Source organism: Neltuma alba, unplaced genomic scaffold, assembly GCF_004799145.2.
Source record: "Neltuma alba isolate B1F8T4 unplaced genomic scaffold, ASM479914v2 tig00011414_pilon, whole genome shotgun sequence".
Lineage (NCBI taxonomy): Eukaryota > Viridiplantae > Streptophyta > Magnoliopsida > Fabales > Fabaceae > Neltuma > Neltuma alba.
In genome coordinates, this window is record NW_021636098.1 from 443,907 (window position 1) to 454,934 (window position 11,028).

At 31.4% G+C, this 11,028-nt stretch overlaps 1 protein-coding gene and 1 long non-coding RNA gene across 2 annotated transcripts; both read left to right on the plus strand.

Annotated features, from left to right (window-relative positions):
• The first annotated feature begins 1,367 nt into the window (after positions 1-1,367).
• Positions 1,368-2,874, plus strand: LOC114713050 (disease resistance protein RPP2B-like). The gene is made up of 2 exons (XM_028897628.1): positions 1,368-1,712; positions 1,809-2,874. Exons 1-2 carry the CDS (start codon positions 1,669-1,671, stop codon positions 2,206-2,208), a joined length of 444 nt encoding a protein of 147 aa, XP_028753461.1. The 5' UTR covers positions 1,368-1,668; the 3' UTR covers positions 2,209-2,874.
• Positions 2,875-3,743: 869 nt separating this feature from the next.
• LOC114713052 (uncharacterized) lies at positions 3,744-4,627 on the plus strand. Its single transcript, XR_003737301.1, has 2 exons — positions 3,744-4,112; positions 4,196-4,627. It is a non-coding gene; the product is annotated as an uncharacterized LOC114713052 (long non-coding RNA).
• The last annotated feature ends 6,401 nt before the right edge of the window (positions 4,628-11,028 follow it).

Sequence of the window (11,028 nt, forward strand, 5' to 3'; positions counted from 1 at the left end):
TGGAGCACAATGTATCTTGCTAATCATACGCGACTTGATATATCATTTGCAGTTAACTTGCTAGCAAGATATAGTTCTTCACCAACACGAAGGCATTAGAATGGAGTTAAACGTATCCTTCGTTATCTTAAGGGTACAATGGACATGGGATTATTTTATTCAAATGCACCCAAGACCGATCTTGTTGGTTATGTAGATGCTGGATTTCGGTCTGACCCACACGTCGGTAAATCACAAATAGGCTATCTATTCACATGTGGTGGTATAGCCATTTCATGGTGATCTATGAAACAAACGATATCAGCCACATTATCTAACCACGCAGAGATTCTAGCAATGCATGAAGCAAGTCGGGAATGTGTATGGTTAAGATTCTTAATACATCACATACGAACTACTTGTGGCCTGTTTTTTGGTAAAATGATTCTAACAATACTATACGAAGATAATACTGCATGTATTACCCAATTAAAAGAAGGGCACCTCAAAGGAGATAGAACAAAGCATATCTCCCCAAAATTCTTCTTCACTTGTGACCTTTAAAAGGATGATAAAGTCAATATCCAGCAAATTCGTTCCAGTGAAAATTTAACAGACGTATTCACCAAATCACTTCTAGCCACCATGTTCGAGAGACTTGTTCATGACATTGGGCTTCACAGACTCAGAGATATCAACTAACGTTGTCAAGAGGGGAGTAAATGCATGCTGTACTCTTTTTTCCTTGTCTATGGTTTTTCCCATTGGGTTTTCCTATCAAGGTTTTTAACAAGACAGCACTATGAAATATATATCAATAAATGTTGCACTCTTTTTCTTCTACTAGGTTTTATCCCATAGGGTTTTTTTAGTAGAAGTTTTTTAATGAGGCACATTTAGTTATGGACATCCAAGGGGGAGTGTTATGAATATAATATATTTATGGATGTTCATGTATCTACCATTATCTCCTTTCTCTCCTAGTATCTTCAATATCTCCTATTATCCCCATTATCAATAATTATCTTTTATTATTATGTTATCTATAGATTCTATCGAACATGTAAAGCTGTGCCTATGAATAGAGGTCATGTATAATGTATTGAGCACCCTTGAATGGAATGAGGAACACTCTCTCTTATTGATATTCTTTTCTTCTCTATTCTTCTTTATTTATAACAAAGATAATATAATATCAAATATTCCACAAATCACTCAATTAAAATAAATCATAAAAATATAACATTTTTGTCCTTTTTAGCTCTATTTTTACGCAATCAATTTCAATTCAAATTAATCATAATTAATGCATTTAAACCCAATTTAATTGATAAAAATCCCAAATAAGATATGAAAAATCATAATAAAATAATGAGTTATCAGGATGACAAGAAGCTCAACCCAGATGATTCCATCATTCTTCAACGCCACTTTCTCAAAGCAATTAAACAATCCAACATTTTTATTGTTGTCTTTTCCAAAAGCTATGCTTCTTCCGCGTGTTGCCTTGAGGAACTCTCCAAGATCAGTGCACACATTCATGAACCGCGATATATTGTTTGCTCAATTTTCTATGATGTCCATCCATCTTAGGTTCAAAACCAGAGGAATTCTTTTGAAAAAGCTTTCGCTGAACATGAACGAAGTTTCACAACAAATGTACGCAAGGTACACAGTTGGAGGTTAGCAATGAAACGAGTTGCCAATCTTTCTGGTTGGGATATACCATATCAGTGAGTGAACTTAGTCATGGTGTTTTTTTCCCCTCTATCAATTTAGTCACTGCAAAAGTGTTTAATTTGGTACTTCTGTTTTTGTTTTTACTTCAGCACATGGCCACAACTTACTGATGACATTGTTAGAGAGGTCAAGAAGAAAGTCCGTGAATTAGTTTATGTTGATACAGACCTAGTAGGAATTCAATCTCAAGTGAACAAAGTAGAAGAGCTTCTTGATTTGGGTTCAAATGATGGGGTTCGAGTTGTGGGTATTTGTGGTATGGGTGGGATAGGAAAGACAACTCTTGCCAGAGTTCTCTATGATGGGATCTCTCACCATTTTGATGCTTCTCATTTCCTACCCAATGTATCTGAATATCATATGAGCCCAGGGTTAATATATCGCAAGAATGTTCTCCTAGTTCTTGATCATGTTCATATTTACTTAAATCTACAACCATTAATCTGGATTATAGATGCCAGTTTGGTGGGGGAAGTAGAATTATCATAACAACCAGAGATGAAGGGGTCCTTGAGGCATTTAAGATGCATGATATTTATAGGGTTAAATTATTGACTAGAGATGAAGCTCTTCGATTACCGTGTTGGAAAGCGTTCAGACGTGATTTACAAATAAGAGGTTATGAGGAAGAAATAGATAATGTACTCAAATATGCTAGTGGCCTTCCAATGGCAGTCATAAAATTAGGCTCTTTCTTATATAACACAAGGGTCTCTGAATGGAGCATAGCATTGGTTGAATTCAGAAAATTCGCCAGCTTTAAGGTAATGAATGTCCTCAAAAGAAGTTTTCATGAACTGGACTTCAGTGGTCAGGAAGTGTTTTTAGAGACTGCATGTTTTTTCATAGGGAAGGGTATTGAACACGTAGAGGGGATTTTAGATGGTCATATGTACACTTATAAGGGAAACTTTGTCCTTAAAGAATATGGTTTCAAGAATGACATACCACATTTAGTTGAAAAGTCACTTGTGACTATAATAGACCAAAAAATACAAGTGCATGGTTTGTTGCAAGAAATGGGAAGGGAAATTGTTCGGCATGAATTTCCTTTGAAGCTAGAAGAGTGGAGCAGATTATGGATTACAATTATATTTATGAAGTTATGCAAAATGACACAGTAAGTTTTGCCACTATTTTTTTTTTTGGGGTTAAAACTAAGGAACAAAAAACCGGACCGGACACTAAACCGATTGAGATAATGGGTTAAGGGTTAATGGGTCAGATCGGGGTTAGACCGGTAATAATTAAAATAATATAATTTAATTACAAAATATTTATGTGTATAAATTTTTTCTTATTTTTATTTCTTTTTTCTCTCTTTTTTTTCCCCTTCACATGGCCCAATACAATCTTTTTTTCTTTATTATTTTATACTTTTATCTCTTCCTTCTCTCTCTCTCACGTGAAGGTCCATAGCACATGTCAGGTCACTTTTTTCTTCCTCCCTCATTGGATGGCCGATTATGCAAGGTCATCTTTTTCTTCCTCTCTCCTGATTGAATGACATTACTTATGCATAGTTCTCTTCCTCATTCAAACTCTGAAATTCGTTCCTTCCTCTTTTTCAAACAGCTCTCTTCATCTCTCCCTCTTTCTCGAAGAGAAACGATAAACAGTGATTTTTTTTTTCCTCTATGCACATCCATACCTTCCTCCTTGCCTTCCACTCTTCCACGAGCATGGGTTTGAAGCGGTAGACAAGAGACTTCCATCTTTTCTTCCATGATTTTTTCTACTTCTACCCCTTCTCTCAACTGTGTTCACGTCTTCTCCGGTGAACAGTGAGAAGGTGAGTAAAAAAGAAGAAAGAAGGAAAAAAACCGCTGACCCACCCAACCCACCGATTTTCACCGGTTCTTCCCGGTTCTTTTCGGTTCTTTCCGGTTTGATGTGAAGCCGGTTTATCCTTCAAACCAGACCGGACAGGAGGCCGATTCACCGGTTTTCCGGTTGAACCGGCTGGTCCGGTCCAGTTTTTTTTTCATTGGTTAAAATATTGATGTCATCATGCACTGAAATTGAAGGAACATCACTTTACATCTTTTTTTTATATGAATGTATTTTATTTTCGGGCTACTCTTAATGTTGAAGCCATAGTCTTGGATCTTGAAGATTCACAAAGAAATCCTGTAAAGATCGAAGCTTTATCACATATGAGCAATCTTAGACTGCTCATATTTTGTAATGTTAAATTTTTTGGTGTCCTAAAACATCTTTCAAAACAGCTCGAACACATTACATGGCACAGATATCCTTTCGCTTCTTTGCCATCAAGTTTTAAACCATGTCATCTGGCAGACTTGATTTTACCTAATAGCTGCATCATAAGCATATGGGATGAAGAAAAGGCACCTGATAGTTGCATCACGAGTGAATGTGAAGAAGGAAAGGTAATGTTAATTGTGCATACGCCCTTCTAACATGTACATATTGTTTAGCTAGTTGTGATCTAGTACATTTTTTTTATCCGCAGGAATTTTCTAGCTTGAAGAATATGAATCTTAGTGGGTCCACAGATTTAATGAAGATGCCAAATTTCAAAGGACTTCCATGTTTAGAGAAGCCAGAGCTTGAAGGATGTACTAAATTAAATTACCACAGCTTGATCCATTTATTGCTTCTCTTTCAACACTCGGATTCTTAAATTTGAGAAATTGTAGTAATTTAGTTAGTATTCCCCATGATTTATTTTCTCTACACTCTTTAGAAATGCTAAATTTAGCTTGTTGCTCCAAATTTGCATATTGTTTTGAGGTTTTGTCCTTTTGAGGAGCTTGGTGAAAGAGAAAGTACTCCTCAACAATCATTTCTTTGCAAGAGACAAAAACTATGTAGACAAAAATCCATTTAAGTGTATTTGGTATTCAGGAATATTATATCATACATTTGATTCATTTTGGAGTTATTGAGTGAGTTTGTTAAAAAAAAAAAATCTCACACTGCATGACATTGTGAGAAACTAAGTATATAAATAATAACATGAGACTTCGGTCTAAGGAATGGGCCTGAAAGAGGGTGAGATCTCACGTATAAGATAAAGATGATGATGACGAAACGTTCAAATTTACATATGGATTTGGGTTTGCATTTGAAACTCACGGTCTAAACACCTTTGGGGTGACAAGAGGCTGAACCCAAGTGATTCTATACATCTTTCCTCTACATTTTAATATCTTATTTTGGTGCTCATTTTGTTGGTCAAGAAATGAAAGATTAGATTTTACTAACATTGACAACTAATTCGAAATTTATGGAGTTAGGCGCATTTTAATATTAAATTAATAATGGGAAAATGACTATGAGGTCTCAAAGAAAGAAAATAATTGCTAAAAGGTCTTAATGACAAGTGAGTAGCTAAAACCTGTTATTATTTCCTACTTTAATGCTTATCATTATATTCTACTCAATTGCTATTATATGATTTTTTTTTTTTGGTTAATATGTTTCATTCTTAGGACCTTAGTTCAATTCTCCCATTAGAAAGGAATACTCATAGTGACTATTGATTATTTCACAGCATAAAGAGTCCAGCTCAATCCACTTCAAATTGATGTTGAATTTTCCATTTTGTGTTGAGGATATTTTTACTAAAACTATATTCAAGCAGTTTTTGTAATTCTGCTAAATTATACATATAAAAATAATACTACCTCCAGTGCTAAATATAAAATCTCATTTGTAGACTACAAATAAGATTTTATATTTAGGATCAGAGGTAGTAAATGTGAAGATTTATCATTAATAAGAAGTTATAAATTGTTCTTAGGCCGCTACTATATATCTCAAAACAATTCAACAATCCAACATTTCTCCAAAACCTTATGGTGCCTTGAGGGACTCTCACGCCACACACTATTTCCCAAAAATTTTATTAAAAATTAGTTTATTATCAAATCTAAAATAGAAATTTTTAATTACAACATTTAAAAGTCTTTTAATATATTATTACATTTTCTTTGCAGCTACAGATTAAGGGTCTATTTGGTATGAAGGAGATGAGAAAAAATTTTAATGACCTCATTTTAAAAATTTGAAGAAGCGGGGTTATAAAATTTTGATAAAGAGAAAATGTAAGATAAAAGAGTAATTAAAATTAATGAAAAAATTTTAACTCCACTTCTTCAATTGTTTAGAATGAGCTCATTAAAATTTTCTCTCTCCTCTTCTGCCCTCCATTTCCTTCATACCAAATGAACCCTAAAGATTATGCCAATATTTTGCTGGATTCTGGTTTAAGCTTGTTAGCTCTGTTTGGGTGTTTTTGGGTTTATTTAGGTTTTCTTTGTTTTTGCTTAGCTTTGGACCTATTTGAATTTCGAAGTTTTTCTTTGATGATAGTATTTTCTTGTTGGCACAAAAAATTCTTTTTTTCCCAAACAAAAAATAATGCTTCGAGCAACGGTAGATGAGTGATTTAAAATTTTAGAAAATGTTTTTTAAAAAAATTCTCATTCAACTTTAGTACAAGCAATATATAATGTAGGGTTAATATCATCTTTTAGTCTTTGAAATTTGACCTTAGTTTAGTTTTGATTCCTGAAATTTGAAATCAATGATTTCTAAAACTTTGTTTCATGCACTATTTCAGCTTTTCAAGAAGAAAATATCTGTAGGGGAATTAAGATAGATCAAATTTTAGGGGGCTAAAATCTCTAGTTTCAAATTTTAAAGACCAAAACTACAACAACATTAAATTTTAAAGATTAAAGGTAGTATTAACCCTGTGTGGACAAGAATGCAAAGGAGGACTGAAAAAAAATTGTCAGTCTCCCTACCACGCATATGTCTCACGTCCGTCGGTAATTTTATTCTTCGTTTTTTCAATATTAATTATTTTGAGTGAATTTTTCTTTTTTTTTTTGGTTATGTATAGGAGGTAATTTTATTCAAAGTACTACCGAATACTAAATATGAGGTCTTCTCAACCAAAACCTTGGTCTCAATAGGCAAATTATATATTTTTAAGTGAAAGTTGATTCGTACGTAAATTATTGTGACCCGTAAGTCACATGATGGTTAGTGATCACATATATAAAATTTGCCCACCTGTTTGTAAGCCGATGTTGAAAATATCAGCGAAAAGGGTATCTAATAAAATGAGTGTATATATTTGGCATGCTACGGATAAGGCTAAAGTTGGTGGCGAAAAAAAAAAAAAGAATAAGGAATAAGACAATAGTTGTTGGCCAAAAAAAAAAAAAGAAATACGAAAATAGTTAGTTGCTTAGATCAAATTACTTATATTTATTATGTTAAATTTTCAATTTCATGTGGCTATGATATATCCCATTTTTAAAATATTATTATTTAATTATAAATTTACATGAGAAAAATAGAACAAATGATTGTGTGTAATTGAAAAACTAAACATAATAAATATAAAAAATTTGATTTAAGTATTTTAAATAATAATTTAATATTAAAAAAATTAGCCTAAAAATATTTATTTGAGAATGCGAGAGAGAGGCCCTTTATTATAACTATAGTTGGAATGGGTAACGGTAATGAAGGAGATATGGAAGGAGGATTAAATGCGAAGAAGTGAGATGAACCGCAAATGCTAAATTGGGTCCTCTGAAGTTCCAGTAACTTCTTTCCTCTTAGTTTAACATATTTTTTTAATAAAATTAATTTTTATCAACATTTAGACCTAACGATACTCAAACAGAATTGTCTCAAATAAAAAAATATTTGTGTGCTTATAAATTTTTTTTAATTAACAGTTTTAAATAGAAAGAAGTGAGGAACTAACAGAGGAGCGAACTTAAAGGACATGATAAAAAAGGAGAAAACGGAGGGAACTAATTCAAAACTCATGACAGTTATGAGGACTTGAAAATTAATTTTCCCAATTATATTTAAGGACAGCTTTTTAAGAAAAAATTTGTGACAATATATATCTCAAAATAATAAATTGTAAATATTTTTTAATTAACAAAAAGGGTAAATATACATTTAATCATCTTAAATTAGATCAAGTTTTAGTTTAATTTTTTAAATTTAAAAAGTGTATTTTTAGTCACTCGATCCTAATACTCTGTGCCTCGTTTGGCAGTAAATACTGACTCTATAACCAAATCAATCTAAGGTAGACAAAAACCAAGCTAATGTAATGAATCTGCTCTCAAACGAACACTGCATCTAGGGTGAGGTGTTATAAATTGGAAAAACAAAATAAATTGAGATCTCATTCTACTCAAATCTTTAATATAAAAGTTTGTTTGACTTTTATTTTAATTCTAAATATAAGACCTCAATCTACTATGTGTCTCATGTTTATCCTTTTCTTTTCCAAGGCAATCCTTGTAATAATATTAGTTCTAGTCAATATACTTGATTAGTAAGAATATTTTAGGAAAGATAACACTTATTTATTATAAATAACTAACTTAACTAATTTTCATAATTTATTCAAATTAGTCAACTAGCTCTTATGTTAAGGATCGAACGTAGTATTTAAAAAAAAATTATAAATTTAAGAAATAAAATAAATTGAGATCATATCTTTAGAATTAAGTTCAACTCTAACTAATTCTTATATTAAACATTAGAGCTATTGTTTCTTAAATTCCATTTAGCATGAAAAACTTGTGAGAGAGTTTTATTTTCGCTCTAAAATGAGATTATTAGCAAGGGATGGAATTTCTCTCTAACATTGGCGAGGAAGTTTTGTCCAGAATGGACATTTGATAGGACAAAGAAGTAACAGCTGAGAAAGAAAAAATATCAAGCAATTGGAAGAATTATAATTATTATTATTATTTTAATGTTTGGGCAGCCATCAGCCGAAAGAAAGTCCAAACAAGCGCTCATCCAATACATATAAGATATTAAAAATAAAAACAAAAACCGAGGACTTAATTATTTAGCCCATTGATCTATGGCATCATTTTTCTTATTTAAAAATACCGAATTATATAATGCGTTTGAGGTTTTTTTTTTTAATATAAAGGCAATTTATTCAACCATATAAAAGGGGTACAAGGATTGGGATGTTTGGGAATCAGGAGAAGTACTTTTTAAAAGTACTTTTTTATAAATGGAGATAAACTCTTCTATATATTTACTTCGTATATTGTAAAATTACTTTTGAAATTATGGTTTGGTTTCTATCTAAAAATTCGAGCAAAGCTTATATGCACCGAAATGATGGGCTGGCCCAGAATTGTGAGAACAGGCAAAACATCCCAAACAATACTGGAGCCCAGACTCGAGCAAGACCAGCTGGCCTAGGTAACAGTAAGCAACTTGGACCCAAAGGGCCACTCCTAGCTCGAACCAGCCATATTGCCATCATGCATGTCCTGCCCAAGAGCTCTTCTGCAAAGAAGGGAGAACTTGAAATCATGAATTAACCCATCACGAGACCAGAGCCTCACGACGTCTGCATCATAGCGGGTACTACTTTGAGTTCTTAATATAAAATCTTATTTAATTTTTATTTTAATTTTAAATATATTTGATTTTTATTTTAGTTTTAAATATAAGATTCTAATTCATTTTATCTCTCATATTTATATATTTTTATTAAGATAATCATTCTAATAATGGTACTGTAGCTAATATATTTGATTAGTAAGGATATTTTAAAAAAAACACTTATTTATTATGAGTAACTAATTTAATTTTTTTCTTAATATACTCAAACTAGTCAATTAACTTTTATATTTAAAACTGGAGGTAGTATTAAAACTTTCCTTGATATGGCACTTCAAGAAACACGCCAATAGTAAGGAACTTGCATTGTTCGCATGACAAATAAAAGACAAAGTTAGAGCTGAGTAAAGAAACTGACCCAATTCAAAAGAATACCTGTAAACAACACTTGAGAAAAAAGCAAGCAAAAATTAAAGTGCATAAAATAAAAAGAAGATTCAGATCAACCGGAAAGCCATTGAATGATCGAATATTGCATTTGAGTTTAGCTGGTCTCTATCACGCCTTGTCATTTGCCATACATATAACAAATATTGAAAAAATTGCAGTCCTTGCATGAACAATCTAACTAGTGAAAAGCTTTATAATAGGTGAACAGTATATAATAAAAACAGGTTTCTATATAAGAAATGACAACAAGTCCATATTATTCAGTAGTTGCAAGGTTGCCTAGTGAAATCCGTGATTTTTCCTATAATATTTAGCTAGGATTTGTAAGTTATGTGACTATAATTTTTTACAACAATAATTGGACACTCAAAAATTCTAATTATTGGATGATGAAGCTAAACGCTTCAATGGATTAGAAGACAGAGACATTAAGGCCCATTTAGGCACTCGAGCATTTTTATAGAAATAGGAATAAAAACAAGAATGACATAACAATGACATTTAAAAAAAAAAGTATATTTGGTATGTTATGAATACCTAATAATACATTAGTATTAAGAAAAATTAGCCCAGAAAAATTTTAATTCCAGTGAAAGACCTTGATTTACTGATCTATGTTTTTAAAAAAAGATATATTTGATTCTCTAAATTTATATCAAATTTCAATTCAATCATTAAAATTTATAAAGTATTTTTAATGCCTCAATGTTAATACTATTAAAATTAATAGAAACTAAAATGCTAACCCAACAAATTTAACTTCTGATTTTGCAATTAAATACTTATGTATTAATTTTTGAACAATACTTAGGTGAAGTTCCTTATGTGTATTATGTTAAACTCTCCAATCGCACACAACCATGTATTTTATTTTTAAAATATTATCATTTAATAACATTTGATTATAAATTCACATGAAACTAAAAATGACACATGGTCACATATGATCAAGAAACAAAAAACAGGACCGGAAACTAAACCAACCAAGGCAGTGGATTAAGGGTCACTGATCCGACTATGGTCACATCAGGGTCCGACCAGTCATAATAAAATAATAAAATTTAGTTCACAACATTAAAGTAGAACAAAATTCATAAATAATAATCACTTAAAAAAAAGATGAGAAGCCACAAAAGTAGTTTAAATATTTAATAGTACCAAGCAAACATTAACGAAATGTATATCTTCACTATAGAAAATCAAAATATATATATGTCCTAAATTTTCAAATCAAAGAATGTCATATTGATTATTAATCAATAGTTTTTTCTTGACCAGAATATTACCAATCAATACTTCAAACATATCTAGGATCAATTTAAGCTCAAGAGTGTTATGATGTTATTGGAGGTTCTTCAGTTTAAGCTCAAGAGTATTCATAATTTGTATATCCAGGACCAATTTAAGCCAATCTCCAAAGGAAATAAAATCTATATTATTTCAGCAAATTTGTCAACTATTTTCCTCTCCTACTTCAAT

Bases quoted from the DNA above. Each gene is read 5' to 3' on its own strand.
- LOC114713050 (XM_028897628.1), top strand. From the start codon at position 1,669: ATGAAACGAGTTGCCAATCTTTCTGGTTGGGATATACCATATCA. The intron at 1,713-1,808 runs GTGAGTGAACTT...TTTTTACTTCAG, and splicing joins GGTTGGGATATACCATATCA to CACATGGCCACAACTTACTG.